The 18,253-nt window shown below is 38.7% G+C and overlaps 2 protein-coding genes across 2 annotated transcripts; both read right to left on the bottom strand.

The window, feature by feature from the left end:
• Positions 1-272: 272 nt before the first annotated feature.
• Positions 273-2,616, bottom strand: manbal (mannosidase beta like). Its single transcript, XM_056437580.1, has 3 exons — positions 2,481-2,616; positions 1,598-1,794; positions 273-742 (listed from the first exon to the last, which is right to left on the bottom strand). Exons 2-3 carry the CDS (start codon positions 1,757-1,759, stop codon positions 632-634), a joined length of 273 nt encoding a protein of 90 aa, XP_056293555.1. The 5' UTR covers positions 1,760-1,794; positions 2,481-2,616; the 3' UTR covers positions 273-631.
• Positions 2,617-2,869: 253 nt separating this feature from the next.
• Positions 2,870-13,658, bottom strand: LOC130208668 (nuclear factor of activated T-cells, cytoplasmic 2-like). The gene is made up of 10 exons (XM_056437926.1): positions 13,532-13,658; positions 11,588-12,548; positions 10,499-10,670; positions 9,953-10,155; positions 9,294-9,466; positions 8,834-8,974; positions 7,538-7,593; positions 7,224-7,356; positions 5,014-5,646; positions 2,870-3,618 (listed from the first exon to the last, which is right to left on the bottom strand). The coding sequence occupies exons 1-10, from the start codon at positions 13,656-13,658 to the stop codon at positions 3,572-3,574; spliced, it is 2,646 nt and encodes an 881-aa protein (XP_056293901.1). The 3' UTR covers positions 2,870-3,571.
• Positions 13,659-18,253: the final 4,595 nt, after the last annotated feature.

The following is an 18,253-nucleotide window of genomic DNA, read 5'->3' as shown; positions in this document are numbered from 1 at the left end:
ACAGCTGCCACAGAAAATACCCAATAAGCATTCCTATATATTAGCGCTCAATCATTTCAATAAGGAGTCCTTAAATCAGATTATGATATAAAACTATGCCCTACTTATTTGTCCTTGATCTTCCCTTGTTACGTAACTTGTTTAATTTTGGATGTCTGAATATCATGTAAATGTTGAAAAAAATGTGTATTTGTTTTTTATTAAATATACTGTACCTGGAGAGAAATAGTCACAGAAAAGTGAATATAAAGACATAAAGACAGGACATGATCTCAATCCGACAAAATGGACTAGATGATAAATTTATTTGAAAGTTGAAATCCAAAAACAATTAAATCAGGGATATTCAATTTGTAAGATAAATGCACAACAAATATCCTGTAAAATACGTGGCTGCATTACAATATATGACAATTTGCTTTTTGTATTATTGTATTGAAAGTGACGGGCTCACGACCATTCTCAAGAGTCTCAAATTAAATGCACGTCATGTATATTTTATACATGTAGTGTATACCTGTAGTGATGATTGTATTGGTAACTGCCAATGTTGACTCTACACACATTCGCACAAACCGGTAACATGCACGCACGCACACAGACACACACACACGTACACACACACACAGCACTATCGCTTCTTCTTGCTCTCTTTCTTTGGTTTCTGTCGGGTCTGCGGTGCGAGTCCTTTAGGCTTCTTCATCTGTTCGGTGGCCTTGGCATCAGTGGACTCAGTCTCCTCCTGTAGAGCAAACACAGGACGCATTAAACACTCGGTTATTTCAAAATAAATCATCTGAGTCTCACAGTCACACAGACAGTAGGTATTATTTTCCAAGTAAACCTCAATACACAGTCTGTGTTTTATACCCACTACCGTGCATAGGGGGATAGTAATTAGTGATAACAAGTGATATACATTTTGGTTTAGCAGTTTTTCATCCCTCCATATAGCTCAGACTCTGCTTAGACTCAATGAAATGAACAATGGAATAACATTCTCTGAGGTTTCATGTGCGCACACAAATCAAACAAAAGCAAATTCAGATGTCTTTCAGCATTTTCTCTCCGTCAGCGCCGTTTCTGTCTTTGAATGGCGATACAGAACCACAGCGCGCTGCTATGAAGGAAGAGATGGTGACATACTGTGGAGAGTAATCAGTGCATCTGATGACAGTGTCTGGGAATTAGAATAATTAGGCAGTGGATTTAATTGCTCTCGTCTATAAATAATCTCTCCTGACAGTTGTTAGTGTGGAGGTTGTGGAAGTAGCCCTCCGTGATTCAAAAATAAGACACTGTGCACCAAACTAACTGACATCTCTCTGGCTTCTATGCGTTTCTCAAAAATAGTGATTTTGCAGAACCAGTAAAGCAAGATGGAAAAAAATAAAGATATTAATAAAATCTCAATGCCACGATTCAAATAGAAAAATGTGTTGAACCCAAAACCCTTATCGTGACCACGTACCTCTATGGAAGCTTACTCAATCAGAATGTGGCCTACGCACCTGGTCAGTGGTCACAGCAGCCCGGGAAATACTGTTTCTAAGGAGAGAAAGGCAGATTTCGACCTCTCCTTCCCCGGGACACTCACCTGTTCATGTGACTTGGATGTGGGGAAGATGACAGCCAGGATACAGATGAGCTGGAAGATGGCCCCCAGAAAGAGCCCATAGCGCAGCAGGTTTTCTAGAAAGGTGGGCTCAGGAACCTCTGGAGGGGACAGGTCCACTTCTGCAGACATGATCCTGCTCATTGGCCGATTGGCTGTTTGGTCTTCAACGCAGCGATCTGTGAAAACACCACGTCGAGCAGGAAAATAAAAAGTAAACAAATAAACCATAGAAATGATGGCGTACTCATTTCCACTTGCTGCAGTGCATATGCTATTTACCCATAGTAATAGTCATCATATTAATCATGTTGGAAAAAGATTCATTTTAATTATCCATATACAAATACAAGGAATGTCGAACGTCAGAATGTCATTTAACTTAATTTACTCTGTTACAGAGAGCATAAGAAAAACATGTTTTCTAATATTGTATCTGTTATATTACAACAACACAGTTAAAAAAGAGATTGAAAAAGAAATGTCAGAGATCCTGAAAAGTGGTGTATGATGGTGCGTGATGGGTTGCCAGGTCAGATGGAAAAAAAGTTTATCTAGATAAACAGTTTAATTATCACAAAAGACAAGTGTGAATCAAACTATGTATTGGGCTCTCACATAGCCGCTGATTAGAAAACACACAATAAACTACACCGACGGATACTAGTAAACATACAGTACATTTTCATTTTGGACCGACCAGGGATAGACCTGTATCAGACATAGACCCAGACCAGGGTTAGACCCGCATCAGGAATACACCACACCATGGATAGACCCAGACATGGGGTAGACCCAGACCAGATCATTTCGGTACACCGGTAGGTTTGACACGCAACGTCAGTGCGTAGAAGAAGAAGCTCACCAGGGCCGGAAGTCCTTCACGCTTCACTGGTCGCTGTAGTTTTCGTTTTTTTTCATCAAAATCAAAGGAAAAGATAATGTGAATAAAGCAGTGAAACACAGAAATGCTTGTTAAGCTCACAAAGGGAAAAACAACATCCGCTAACCGGAAGTGACGCAATAAGTATGTGATCAACTTCCGACTCTGTGTTTGTTTGGAAAATGTCGCCCTCTAACGTTTTATTTATATATATATATATATATATATATATATATATATATATATATATATATATATATATATATATATATATATATATATACAAATATGTGTACGGCTTACACGATATAAAACTGTATTACTTTCAGTCCCACTAGTTTGAGAGTGTTCAATAAATAAATAGAATATGATGTATTTCACAATTTGATTCAATGTTGCTTTATTGGCATGAAAGTGTTAAAAATGTTTGTAATACTATATCACGGCACTATATCTCAGATATTGTTATTTATACCAGAAGTATTCAGACATAAAAACTGTGCTCACACTTTGTTGCATCAGCAAATAAACACAGAGGGATTCTTCAGTGCCATTACTTTCTCAGTGAGTTTTAATTGTAATATTTATTTTAAGTATTTTTTTTTTATTGCTTACCTGGTATCAGTGATTTAATCATAATAAGACTCCTTGCACATAAGATATATCATAGTATGACTTCTTTCAGGAAAATTAATTTCAAAGACAAAGGGAGTATATAATATGCTAAATGAGAATATTTGAGTTTCTCTTCAGTCTATTCCTGCTTGTAATGCTAACACACTGATTCATATGAACATTATCTATTTATTATAAAATATTTTACACATGTTTACGAAAAGCAATTGTACAAATGAATGAACAAAGATAAGACAAACAGATTAAAATAAAGACACAATAGATACACAATATAAGATATAATACATGTTGTCTTTGCTGAGGCTAAAAAGTCTATTGTCAATATATAGTCTAACGCTTTTTAATACAACTCTTACAAGTACAAGCTTGTTCTAAGACCTTCTGGATATTATATTTGACATATTATGCTTGATCTGATGGACATCAGGCCTCCAGGGTCACTCTCCATCGTGGCCTTTCATGTCTCTTCTTATGATGTCATTCACTGTAAAACATTACAAAATGGTAAGCAATTTTAGTATTCACAACTACGCTGCAAAAACACCATGTTTATTTTACGTAACATTTAATGTAGTTCATCTTCTATTCTTTATGTTACATATTTCTGTAAAAATCAAACCTACTCTTCCAAAACATCTCTCATTCTAATGTATTTATCTTTGAAGCCCATTTGTGTAGATTGTTTTAATTATAAAGCTGTCTCCAACAGCGTTTTAGTTTTAACACTAACAGCAGGTGTCGCCAAAGTCAATTATTTTATTCGAGACTGAATGTGACAGGAGAGATGGGTATTAAAGTTCCTCATTTGGACTTGTAGTTTGTGGTTAAATCCACTTAAAGTTCCTAAGAATATATCTAGTTTCATACATCCAGTTTATTCATGTATGCATCTCAAAAGTATTTTCCACTATGTTGATATTTTGTTGAACAGACATTGTTTTTCGACGGATCGATGATGTCTTCATAACAAAACTAAGCAAAATTGTCACACAACTATTAGCAATATTATATATCATCTCAAGAAACAACAACAAATAATAACATGAACACAATAGCGTGTTTTGTTTAATTAGCTGCTGTCACTATAACCCCAGTCTGTGTCAGAGACCAGAACAAAGGACAACACTGTTGCTTTTCCAAACCACAGGTGTGCGTGTGTGTGTGCATGTATTTGTGTACAGAGCAAACTTCCTGTTTCTGTCTATACCGCAGGGGTGTAAACAGAAACTTTCCTCCGCAGAAAACAAGGTGGAGGTACGCTTGTTCTCTCACTCCATGATTATGCTCCATGCTCAAATACATAAAGTATCAACTAAGTTCAACTAAGTTCTATTAGATTTATCTTAAATGACACATGCGTAATTGTGTTGAGTTAATGTGAGTGAGAGTGAGACTGAAAGAGGCAGGACAGTGGATAGAAAGGCCCGACACAAACCACAATGCAGGAGTTGCATGCGTACAGTTGCAATGTGCTTATATGCATTTGAAAACTGGATCAAAATTACCCATCCCTCAGACAAGTTTGCACATTTTTTTTGTCTAGTATTTTAACATTTAAATTCTTTGTGTGAAGCAATTAATGCAGTATTGTCTCCAACTCAGTTTAACACTTGAGTGATCTGTTGACTTGTCAAGGAAACCCCAAAAAGCAGATGCAGCGATAGACAAAGATATAATAGCATCACTCAGACCTGGCTACTTCTAGACACACAATGTTACACTATGAAATGCAGAACACAGAGACTCACTTGTTCACTTGGGGATATAACAACATACACTTTTGATCAGACTTCCCTCAAAGACAGACAAGAATTATCTACCCTGCGAAGATGTCGGAATGGGGGGGGTTAAGAAAACAGCGTGTCAAATGACGACTCACCATCCTCCAGGTAAGCGTAGCAGAGATTCTCTTGTTTGACCGTGACCCCCTCTGGATCTCGCTTCTCGTAGTTTCCTCTACCGGAGTCGATCTGGGTCAGAGGCTCCACTCGGCTTCCGGCCTTTCCTTGAGCTTGACCTTGGATGTATCTTGAAGGTGGCGACTTTCCTCGTGGCATCATTGTCTGCGTATAACTCTGACGTCTTGACACCGCACAGGCCTTTAATGACTCACCGACTTGAGGATCTTCGCCCAGTTTGCCCATCAGGTTTCTGACACTGACACGCGGGCTGGGAGCGGAGGTAGGGTGGGAAGCCATCTGGGACCCTTGCAGGGCGGTACCACAGTTGCTGTGGCGTTGATTTGCAGTGTGGTAAAGCGCGGGGTTGTTGGTCAGAGTGCTGGCTCTGTAATAAACTGGCTGGTCGTCCAGTGGATCAGGGATTAAGATGTGGGCTCTGGGGTCCAAAGAGGTTAGATGATATGTTGCTGGAGAAACATTCAAAGATTGAAGGTTGCTCTCCTGATCCAGGTGATGGGAAAGCGACTTCATTGATAGGCCAGACAGGGACTGATTGTCCGAGTAGATGCATGAATGCAACTGGTAGTCGTCCAGTGGTTCTGCTTTAATGGCTAGAATGAAAAGATTACAAAGGTGAGAGAACTCATTGTAGGTCTTCATTAGCTCCCTGACAAGAGCACACGGACGGAAATAAGAATATGAGCCTGAAGCCGCACTAGCAGCACTTCAAGCTCAATGCTAACATAAGCATGCAAACATCCTCGCGATGGCATTGCTAACATGTTGGCTTTTTTTTAATTTAGCTTGTGTTATTACCAGGTTCACCATCCTAGTTTAACTGAGAGATTCTCAACCTTTTGTAACTCAAGGTCCTCTTCTGATTGTAAAATAAATACATGGATAGTCGGCTTACATCACAAGAAGAAGGGAAAACATACATCTGTGTTATTCCTGTAATGATAAATAAAAATTTAAAAAAACATATTCTGGTTTCCCTCACCCATGACTGGCTGCCATTATTAATCCAAAGGTAATGCAGTCAGGGTCATATTTCCTCACCACACACTTTGGAGCTTTTAACTGACTCCGGGTTGTCTCCCACGTCACTTTTTTAGTTAAAATAAAGCAGAATAATTGTATGTAACTTAATCCCAGACATAGTTAGCTAGCTAACAGTGAAAACAGGTTGGTCTCTTCCTGATAATGTGTCATAATTGACTTGTGATATTCAAACAGAACTGAAATTCTGAATTTTGATTTGACTTTTTTTTTCATTATTGTAAAGTTTGTAATACATTTAGAGATAAAAATGGAAATATACCAAAGTACTGGGCCAATTGAAATTTGGAAGGTGACGGTGGTGCTTGATGAAAAGTAAGGTGATCACCAACACAGGAAGGTTTCTCACTAATATCTGGACACGATTTCATGACAATCCATCCAATAGGTGTTGAAATAGTTCAGGACCGAACTAGTGAAGCAGACCAACAAGCAAAAGTCCAAATGCATGTGAAGTGTGTTGCATCAAGTCCCTCAGAGGGAGGTGTGTGCTGAAAGAGGTGAGAATGACAGATTTTCCCTGCTGACCTCACAGTGAACACTGATGACCTTCAAGGTACCCCTCTTCCTCCTGAGCTCAGCTCTGTCATGACTGACAGATGTACACTACCGTTCAAAAGTTTGGGATCACCCAGACAATTTCGTGTCTTCCATGAAAAATCACACTTTTATTTATCAAATGAATATAAAATATAGTCAAGACATTGACAAGGTTAGAAATAATGATTAATATTTGAAGTATTAATTTTGTTCTTCAAACTTCAAGCTCAAAGGAAGGCCAGTTGTATAGCTTATAGCACCAGCATAACTGTTTTCAGCTGTGCTTACATAATTGCACAAGGGTTTTCTAATCATCCATTAGTCTTCTAAGGCGATTAGCAAACACAATGTACCATTAGAACACTGGAGCGATAGTTGATGGAAATGGGCCTCTATACACCTATGGAGATATTTCATTAGAAACCAGACACATCCACCTAGAATAGTCATTTACCACATTAACAATGTATAGTGTGTATTTTTGATTAATGTTATCTTTATTGAAAAAAAGTGCTTTTCTTTGAAAAATAAAGTCATTTCTAAGTGATCCCAAACTTTTGAACGGTAGTGTATAAACATATATGTATACCTATATTAGGAGTGTAGACGAAGTGCTGAGGCTGACTGTGTTTCTTCTTCCCGTTGACGACGTAGAAGTTGACTTTGGCTGGGCTGGAAATGGTCCTGTTTCGATACGGAGGAACCTCAACAAAGAGCATGTTCTAGAAGGGGGATTGCGACACAACAGAAAAAAAGATCCCGCTTCAGACAGTCATGTTGAAACGGAGAGGCGTAGGCCGACCCAGATCTCACACTTTACGTATGTTTCAAAAAGTACATAATTGGTTCAGTAAAACTATGCTAGTGCCTCAGTCCATGACGGGTGCGTTTAAATGAACTCACAGCCTGTGTTTTGTCTCCGTCGACAGTGGCCTCCACCTCCCAGATTTTCTCTCCATCTGTAAACGGAGGAAATGAAGTGTGTCGACGCATTAGAGCTAGTTTAAAGCAGTAGCGTGCAACACGCTGTCTTGACGAGAGAAAGATGAGAAGGTTAAAACCACAAGAAACAGCTGCAGGGAGCAGCCAGTTAGCTTAGCTCAGCATGCACAGGGAAACACAGTGTTAAAACAATGGTTTTACTCTCGATTCTGGGTTTTAGAGGTGCAGGAATGTAGATTCTGTCACCGCATCTGTGTCCCCCTGTTTCCAGTCTTTGTGCTAAGCTAAGCTAACTGGCTGCTGGCTATAGCTTTTATATTTGCCTGAAAGATCTACGAGTGGAATGGGTAATTTCACCGAACTCCCAGATGAAAGCAAATAAGCAAATTACCCATGATGTTAAACTATCAGTGTCACTATTTTAGTTTATACAAATACATACATTGGAATTTTATTTCATTAAAAGGAGCTACTTGAGCTCTTTCTGTCTGTTTTTTTGTTTCATTCCCACCATAGTTCTTATAAGTTTCTATTTCCGACCCACGCTTAGAACACAAAGTCTCTGCTCCGGGTCTGAATCTTTATCAGTCTGTCTCACCACATCCTGTTGCATAAAAACCCCACGCACAGCAACAGAGAGGCTTTATACGCAGTCAACTGTACCCAACCTGCTCTTACACCATGTAAAGTAATGTAAATGCTTGTGTGGGCAATAAGAGCAATAATGAGATGAGACATTTCCATGTAGAAATCAATAAAAAGTGCCATCAAACAGTAAAATGTCAAAGTACCGGCTCATTTTATCAGAGTTAAGTGTGGGCTGAAGGATGACGTGCGTCACTAACAGTTGATGTTGCCCGGCCGAAATGCAAATACTCTGAAAAAAACAAAAACTATCTCAATAGGTGGATACGCCGAAGCAGTTTTTTGGGAGGAGCCAGATGTATGTTACACAAAATATTAGTTTATTTTAATCATATAAATCTGATTTGAATCCAAATGCACACAAACAACAATCCCATAACACACACATCAATGTGTGAGTGTTTACAATAGACGGGCAGCATAATGCATTCAAGGAAAGTTTGTGATGAAGAGATTCTCATCTAACTCTTGTCAAGAAGTGGAACTCTTCTTTTAAATGCATTTTTATTATAAGTTGTCGCTCATCTTTAGTCCCTCTTAAAAAATTTTTTTGAAGTAGACTTCAAATCGCTTAACTTCACACGACCAGACAATGGAAGTATTTCTTCTCACCTTGTGTCCTCTCTGAGAATATCACTTTGGAGTGAGTCGTGAAGTTCTGTCCCGTGAGGACCATTTGTTGACCACCGAGCACGGAGCATCGGTCCAGGTCCTGCCTCTCGACTGCAGGGAGCTCCTGAGCTGAGCGCTGGGCTGAGGAGGAGACACACGGGTAAGAAAGACTACATCATCAGAAAACATCTGGTGGAAACATTTTCAAGTCAGATTGCAACTCCGACTCACCAACACAAGTTAAATTAGTGCAGCAACACAGCAACAGCATCTAACATCATTCAGCATTTTCATTTGTAATAAGAAGATGTATGTTTTAGGTTTGAAAGGGCATTAAGTTCAAACATACAGATATAAACAGTGGAGTTAAATTAAAGTTATAAACTGCTCAACAATACTAGATGTCATAACGAGCGATAGAAAGCAAAATTATGTTCAACAGGAATGAAACCCTCCTTACAGCATTCGATAGGATGAGAGGCGGCTTGAAGAGACACCACTTGGCCTCCAGGTTGAGGAATGTGGACGCGAAACACCAAACGCACACGCGTGTTCTTTCGCCCAACATCCGTCTCACCGTTCCTCAGTTCGATGTCGGCGTTCCTCAACTTCAGGATTCCTACACAGTCAATCCTACGGAGTGTGAGAAAAGACAGATAAGATAAAGAAAAGTGTGATGAAATTAGGCCAAAGTGTTGGTTGGTAAGTGAAAAAACTGTCAAACTATAGTCCACTGATTTAATCTGTGTTCGTTAAAACCTTGTTTGGCTCCGGCAAAGTAGTGATCTGTGATATTTCGATAAAGAATAGCTTTTCCATTTATGTTAGTGTGTGGTAGATTTTCTTGGACACAGGAAAGTGATGCATTTTGTGTTGCGGGCACTCGTCGGCAGCAACAAATTACAAAAAACGTGTAGCTTGCAAGAACGGCATCAGCCATCATGAGTGAGTTGGATAAGATCAGAGCAATGAGCACAAAAAACTCAAACTTTAAACATAACAGAACATCCAAAGCAAGCCGATGGCATCGTCGTGGGGACTCAGTCTGTACATCTGGGCGAGAGAACGCCCCCGAAGGGACAGCAGGTCGTTGAACATGTGTCCCTCTCTGCGACTCACGTCACTCTCATGTGGTTCTTTGGCTTCAGAGGAATCTCCAACACTTTGGTCCCGCTCATCATCCTCTCCGTGCTGGGAGTGGTGACGGTCTTCCCAGTGATGCGGTGGACTTGGTAGAAGGCGTGAGGTTTCAGGATCTTCTCGTCGGCCGTCCCGATGAAGACCTGCAGCCCCAGTGGAGCTGTGCCTCGGTAGCCGCGGAGCTAACGGCCACAAAGGGCGATTAATTACATGGTGAATAACATTTACTATAATACCATTAACATCCATGGCTGCAGAGAACAGACATGAACCGATACTTGCGTGATACATATCAACACACATTATTTGCAACTATACAGGCATCTTTTAGTCCTTTGAAGCTATGAATGTCCGAGTAATTTGCCCTTTCATTCATTTGCATTATGACCGTCGGCTTTACATGATCACATTCACCCAGGAAATACCAGCCCATATTTACAACCTCTCCCACTTTATCTTTTACAGAACCGGCAGCGACGCCGAAAGGACGTGAGAGAGCGCACCCTACACCCAGAAGAAATGCACCTGAACTTCCGGATGCCCTCCGCTGGGTGTCTTCACAGCTCCGCGGCTGCCCTCCGTCTCATAGTGAGCTCTGTGGTGAGATCTGGGCTCCTGCTGGATGAGGAGCTCGTACTGGGCGGACTGACTGGGCAGCTGCCACTCTAAAGACGGAAGTGGAGCCGCAGAGAGTTCACTGGGCGACGAAAACAGAGAGAGAAGGACAACAAGGCGGGAAACCAGAGACAAAACATTACATTGCAAAATATTTCATGTGGTTGTCGATAAATGGTGCACGTCTTAATGCTTACAATTGAGCAGAAAGACAACTACACTCAAAGAAATGACTCATTGGATGAACTCAATTAAATTGTTGGCAGGTTTTCCATCCAATAATTATATGCAACTCCAACTCAAATTTAGCACATCAGTGCAATAAAATGTAATGAAGTTAGTCCAACTCATTTGTATCAAATACATCTCAAATAAAAGAACGATATTCATTAAATTAAATTAATTTGTGTTTGTCCAACTCAAAATATAAACTAACTAACTAAAAAAATACACAAACTCCACACAGAAGGAACACCCCGACTGGGAATTGAACCCACGGCCCTCTGGCTTTGAGGCGACAGTGCTAGCCACTACACCACCATGCAGCTCTGAAAGTAGCTTCACCTCATGCAAACAACTGATTTTCAGCTGGCGCATGCGCAAAGGGTAGTCCTCAATGAAACACATTTATTTTGAATTGATATGCACACAATCTAACCTAAATAAATCTAATAAATGAAAGTATTCATACATTTTGTGTTACACCCATTCAATATAAATATCTTCATTTTGTAATTGATTTATTTAAATGTATCAAACAATATTTAAATGTGTCACCTCTAAGAAGGGCTTGAATCGTTTTTGTGAGTGTAACCTAAATAAATCTAATAAATGAAAGTATTCCTACATTTTGTGTTACACCCATTCAAAATAAAAATCTATGTTTTGTAATTGATTTATTTAAATGTATCAAACAATATTTAAATGTGTCACCTCTAAGAAGGGCTTGAATCGTTTTTTTGAGTGTAGTCTCAGTCTAAGAAAGGAAAAACAACACACCCGAGTGCTCGGTGGTGGACCGGAGGAGGAGGAGGCCACACAGCTGGGAGCATATAGAAGGTTTCACACTTGACCTCGGCTCCTGCGCTGCTCATCCTCTCCTGCTCGTACCCCTCTCCGTACACACAGTGCTGTCTCTGGGCCGGCCCGTGTGCATCTCGCACCACCGCGTACGGTGAAGCTCCGGGTAGACTGGAGCTGAGGCTGCTCAGCATCTCCTCCAGGCCCGGGGAGGAGGTCTGAGTTTGGGGCTTGAACTCCGCTTGGGCCTGGTATTGTTGGATGTAGCAGGGCCTCTGGTGCTCGTGGAGCGAGGGGATGGGACTGGGGCTCCGGGAGCGCTGCTTGACTGGAGTGGCCCCCTGGCAGGAGTGGGCCGGGTCATAGGAGCGCTTCCCATGCGGCGAGACGGAGCGGGAGCGTCGGTGGGGGAGTGACGAGGCGGTGCGTTGGTGCCGGGGCACGAGAAAGGTCTCGTCCGCGGCGCTGTTGCGAGGCGAGGCTCCCGGGGAGGAGTGGGTAGAAGACGTGTGGATGCCCTGGAGGTCTAAGCTGGACAACCCCATGCCTCCATTAGATGGGGAGATGCTGGGTGAAGCCAAAGGAGAGTATGCCTTCACAGGCCAGCCCGTGGAGGAGTTACTGCTGGCAGGGCTCACACACTCCCGATAGGCCCAGAGAGCCTCGGTGCCGGGGCTCAGCTCGAGGCTTTGAGAGCTGAGAGAGTCCCCCGACGGAGTGATCTCAATCCTGGGGCTGGGAGCAGGGATGGTCCCGGGTCCTGAAGCCAGCCCCAGGGTGTCAAACACGGCACCGGACAGGTTTGCTGTGGTCGGGCTGTGAGAGGAGGCGTCCTCCTGACTGGAGGCGGGCTGGTTGGAGCTGGAGATGTACGCGGTGTGATGGTCCACCACCAGCAGAGGAGGCTGGTTGTCCCTCTGAAGGAGAGCAGCGGAGTCATCTGTCCATGACAAAAGGAGAATTCATTTGTGCAGGCATGTTCAGAGACTAGTTGTAAACCACCCTGAGATAACATATTTACCTTTGCATTGAAAATGCGGAAGGTTATGTTTTGATCGCCGTGTATTTATTTATTTGTATACGTGTTGTTCGCATAACAAAAACAGCTTTAAACCGAATCGCATGAAATTTGGTGGGATGATTGGTTATTATCCGGGGACCATTTGATTAGATTTTGGGATTGATCGGGTCAAAGGTCAAAGGTCAAGGTCATGAAAAGGTAAAAATCTTCTTGAATCGCATGAAATTTGGTGGGATGATTGGTTATTATCCGGGGGGCATTTGATTAGATTTTGGGATCAATCGGGTCAAAGGTCAAGGTCAAGGTCATGGAAAGGTCAAAATCTTCTTTTTACCATAGCGCGGTCAATTTTTATCCAATTGGCATGCAACTAATGCCAAAATGTTCATAATTCAATGCCCAATCTTGTGATATGCGAAGGTATGCGCTCTACCGAGTGCCCATTCTAGTTACCCAATGTTTTAGGATATGCAAGTAATAATAAGTTGTGTGTGATGTGTTTTTTTTATTTGCACGAAAACATTCAATTAACAAATTAGAAAATCTTAAAATGACATCCACGCCTTCATACGTCATTCAAATGTTTTTTAATTGAGAAGTGAAACCTCATTAATCCACAATAAAGACAGTTAATTCCTCTGGTTCTGTGTTTCTATATTTCCTGAAACAGAAAGAAGAGTCGAGTGGATTCCCCCGTTTCTTAATGACAGTGAAAGAGGAGGAATACAAAGCAACATCTGTAACTGACATGCAGCCACTCACTCGTGGATATCCCAAAGCTACTTTATCTTTACTTCACTGCTAAAATAACTAACACTACAGACAAAGCAAGCATCTTTGAATTAAAAGAATAGAACATCATGCACTTGGAAAAGTATTTGTAATAACTGCTGCATACCCACCTTTATCACAGCCGACAGGGAAGTCCTCCCCAGGTGAACTATACAGAAACAAGTCGGAGAAGTCCAATTCCTCCTGGCTGATGTCTTGACTCAGGTCCTCGGTGAAGCCCACACCTGCAGCACTCATCTCCAGCTCTTAAAATTCAAATATCCCTTAGACAAGTGTATCTTTTATAATAAGATTCAAACTCGCCAACTTACGGCAGCTACGTGCGCATGAGCGAAATAATGAAAGAAACCGACAATTATCCAGTTGTTTTCTTCCTGTGAGATTTAGGTGTAAAACATGTGGCAGCTGCTCAAATACAACATACAACAACGCGACATGGAAGAAGAAGGAAAAAAAAGAGCGGCGACAGACGCTTCCTGTCACTGATGGTGATGACATGCAGCAGGAGGCGCAGACCTGCGTGCGTGTGCACGTGTATGTGTGCACCTCAAACAGGCCTCATTTCCTCCCGCTTGAGGCAGGAGAGTCACAGTGTGCAATGTGAAGGGAGGCTAAGTACACAGTACATTATTAGAATATCAAAAGGGTCACGTGTTCATCATTTACAGTTATGTAACTATAGCCTTCCAATATGTTTTAGCTTTGGGATTAAAAGTATTCATACCATTCCCGTATCACACCGGTCCGGACTCAAGATAGACATATATAAAGACAAGTTTATTCTGAAAGAATTAAAATAAAATACGAGCTGCATCAAAGGCGCTGCTGATGCTTGTCAACTTACCTGGATAAGGGTCAGGAACAACAAGCGATTGCTTTTATATTGCATAGTATCTCACAAATATTTATATTCTAAAGTATTACTTTTGTACTTTTTAAAACTTTTGTATTACTTTTGAACCCTGCCTTCGCCCAATGTCAGCTGGGATCGGCTCCAGCACCCCGCGACCCTAATGAGGAGCGTATGGATAATGGATGGATGGATACTTTTTTATTACTTTTGTACTTTTAAAAAACTTTTTCATTACTTTTGTTCTTTTTTATGACTTTTTAACTTTTTATGACTTTTGTACTTTTGTATTACTTTTTATGTTGTATTACTTTTTAGTACTATTTTGAGTTTTCTTCTTTTTATTACCATATTATTTTTTATAACTTTATTAATTTGGATTACTTTACAGTGATATTAATCCAATAACAGTGATATTGTTCCAGTTTCTGTATGACCTGAAGGATTTCTGACACTTTCACAAGTAATCACAAGGGTAATCTTTCTAGGAATACCTCATTGATACATTTAGTCAGAGGGGTTCAGAAACAACTACAGCCATTTTAATTTTTTATAACTTTTTTATAACTTTTTTACTTTGGATTACTTTATTACTTTTAGCATTGCTTTTTAACGTTGTATAACCTTTATTACTTTTCTATTAATTTTGCACTTTTTCTTAGTTTAGTATTTTTGTATTACTTTTGTACTTTTTCATTACTTTTGTACTTTTTAAAACTTTTTAATTACTTTTTATTACTTTTTATTTTGTTCAAACTTTTTATTACTTTTTAACTTTTTTGTAACTTTTTATTACTTTTTAATTACTTTTGTACTTTTGTACTTTTATTACTTTTGTACTTTTTATTACTGTCATATTTTTTGATTACTTTTGTACTTTTTGATTACTTTTTTACTTGTATTACTTTCTTATTTTTTTATAACTTTATTCATTTGTATTACTTTACAGTGATATTAATCCAGTTTCTGTATGACCTGAATGATTTCTGACACTTTCACAAGTAATCACAAGGGTAATCTTTCTAGGAATACCTCATTGATACATTTAGTCAGAGGGGTTCAGAAACTACAGCCAATTTACTTTTTTATAACTTTTTTACTTTTGATTACTTTATTACTTTTTGCATTGCTTTTTAACGTTTTATAACCTTTAGTACTTTTCTATTACTTTTGTACTTTTTCTTAGTTTTGTATTTTTTTGTTAGTTTTCTACTTTTTCATTACTTTTGTACTTTTTAAAACTTTTAAAAAACTTTTTAACTTTTTAATTACTTTTTAACTTTTTAAAAACTTTTTATTACTTTTTCATTTTTTTAATTACTTTATTACTTTTTATTACTTTAGTACTTTTTATTACTTTTGTACTTTTGATTACTTTAGTACTTTTTTATTACTTTAGTACTTTTTATTACTTTAGTACTTTATATTACTTTTGTACTTTTTTATTACTTTTGTACTTTTTAATTACTTTAGTACTTTTTATTACTTTTGTACTTTATTACTTTTGTACTTTTGATTACTTTTGTACTTTTTTATTACTTTTGTACTTTTGATTACTTTTGTACTTTTTTATTACTTTAGTACTTTTTATTACTTTTGTACTTTTTTATTACTTTAGTACTTTTTATTACTTTAGTACTTTATATTACTTTTGTACATTTTATTACTTTAGTACTTTTTTATTACTTTTGTACTTTTGATTACTTTTTTATCTCCTTTTTACTTTTGATTACCTTATTCATTTTTAATTACTTTTTACTTTATTATTTTTTTATAACATTTGTACAATATATATATTTTAAACTTTTTTAAAAACTTTTTTTACTATTTATTACTTTAGTACTTCTTTATTACTTTGTGATATTGTTCCAGTTACAGCACTCAAAAAACCAATAAAGCCCTTCTTAGAGGTCGAGAGATCAACTAAATTACTTTAGTAACTGAATTTGTTTTTCATAGTAGTTTAGAATGAACCTCGCTTAGATTCTAGTTTAGGATGAACCTTTATTACTTTATTTATTTTTATTACTTATTTATTTTTTCCCTTCTTTTTCCTTTATTACTTTTTATTCCTTTTTAAAAAATGTATTACTATATATATATATTATTATTTTTACTTTTTATTACTTTTTTTACTTTGTTATCACTTTTGATTACTTTATTCATTTTTAATTACTTTTTAATCACTTGATTTATTTGTATTACTTTTAAAACTTTGTAATAACTTTTTTACTATTTCATATATTTTTTATTTATCATTACTTTTTTATAACTTTTTTACTTTTGATTACTTCATTCTTTTTTAAGTACTTTTTGACTGTTTTTACTTTATTACTTTTTTATTTGGAGTTTGCATGTTCTCCCCGTGGTAGCGTGGGTTCCCTCTGGGTTCTCTGGCTTCCTCCCACAGTCCAAAGACATGCAGCTCAGGTTAATTGATCTCTAAATTGCCAATAGGTGTGAATGTGAGCATGAATGCTTGTCTGTCTCTATGTGTGCCCTGAGATGGACTGGCGACCTCTCCAGGGTGAACCCTGCCTTCGCCCAATGTCAGCTGGGATCGGCTCCAGCGTTCACACCTAAAGCGATGCGATTTTTCGCGTCGCCCAAAACGCGTGCGTTTACTCGCTCAACCATTTGCCGTGTTCACACCGTAAGCGTCCGCGAGGGGCTTAGCTCTGTTTCTCGTCTCCGTAAAGACCGTGATCATTTCCTTCATCCACCACGGAATATTCCTGGTTCTCACGTAGTTGGCCCAGGTTCAACTCACGTTATGGGGATTATATTTCAAAAGTATTCTTCTTTGTATGTACACAAATTGGTATTGTCAAAGTGGTTTCATTTCTAAAAAATATTTTTTTCACTTCCAATAACTGTACAGTACTCAGTAAAAAAAATTGTTGATAAGAGTAATATTTGAGTTGAGTCCGTATCTCCGATATAGCCAAGCAGTTAGGATTCCTGGTTCTCACCAAGGCGGCCTCGGTTCAACTCCCGGTACTGGAAATAGGTTTCAAAAGTACTCTTCCCCGTATGTACACAAATTGGTGTTGTCAAAGTGGTTTCATTTCTAAAAAATATTTTTTTCACTTCCAATAAATTTACAGTACAAAGTAAAAAATATTGTTGATAAGAGTAATATTTTGGTAGAGTCTATATCTCCGATTTAGTCTAGCGGTTAGGATTCATGGTTCTCACCCAGGCCTCCCGGGTTCAACTCCCGTTATGGAAAATAGGTTTCAAAAGTATTCTTCCCTATATGTACACACATTGGTATTGTCAAAGTGGTTTCATTTCTAAAAGAATAAATGCGCCGCCTTTAAAAATATTGCGTCTATCGCAGCCACACGCATCTGTACGTTGACTTTGCATGGGATTCGGTCGCTCGAAAAAATCGCATCGCTTTTGGTGTGACTGCACCTTTATGAGGATAAGTGGTATGGATAATGGATGGATGGATGGATGGATACTTTTTTTACTTTTGTACTCTTTATTACTTTTTTACTTTTTCATTACTTTTTTACTTTTTTATGACTTTTTTACTTTTTATTACTTTTGTACTTTTGTGTTACTTTTTCATGTTGGATTACTTTTTACTACTTTTTTGCGGTTTGTTCTTTTTATTACTTTGTTATTTTGTATAACTTTATTAATTTGTATTACTTTACAGTGATATTAATCCAATAACAGTGATATTGTTCCAGTTTCTGTATGACCTGAAGGATTTCTGACACTTTCACAAGTAATCACAAGGGTAATCTTTCTAGGAATACCTCATTGATACATGTGGGCTGTGTCTACTACCGCGCACTTCGAGCACTGACTTTCAGTGTTAGAAGTGCGCCACTGAAAAAACCAGCAGAATTCAGTGCACTGAAAGTACCCGGATGGTGCACTGCAAACGGGCAAAAAATGTAGTGTAAAACGATGGACACTACTCGCCCTAAACGGCCGCCATCTTGGCGACGTAGCGGAAGAGGAG

The sequence above is a fragment of the Pseudoliparis swirei genome, chromosome 18, assembly GCF_029220125.1.
Source record: "Pseudoliparis swirei isolate HS2019 ecotype Mariana Trench chromosome 18, NWPU_hadal_v1, whole genome shotgun sequence".
Taxonomy (NCBI): Eukaryota; Metazoa; Chordata; class Actinopteri; order Perciformes; family Liparidae; genus Pseudoliparis; species Pseudoliparis swirei.
Note: the sequence above shows the minus strand (reverse complement) of the source record. Positions and strands in the feature narration are given on the sequence as shown.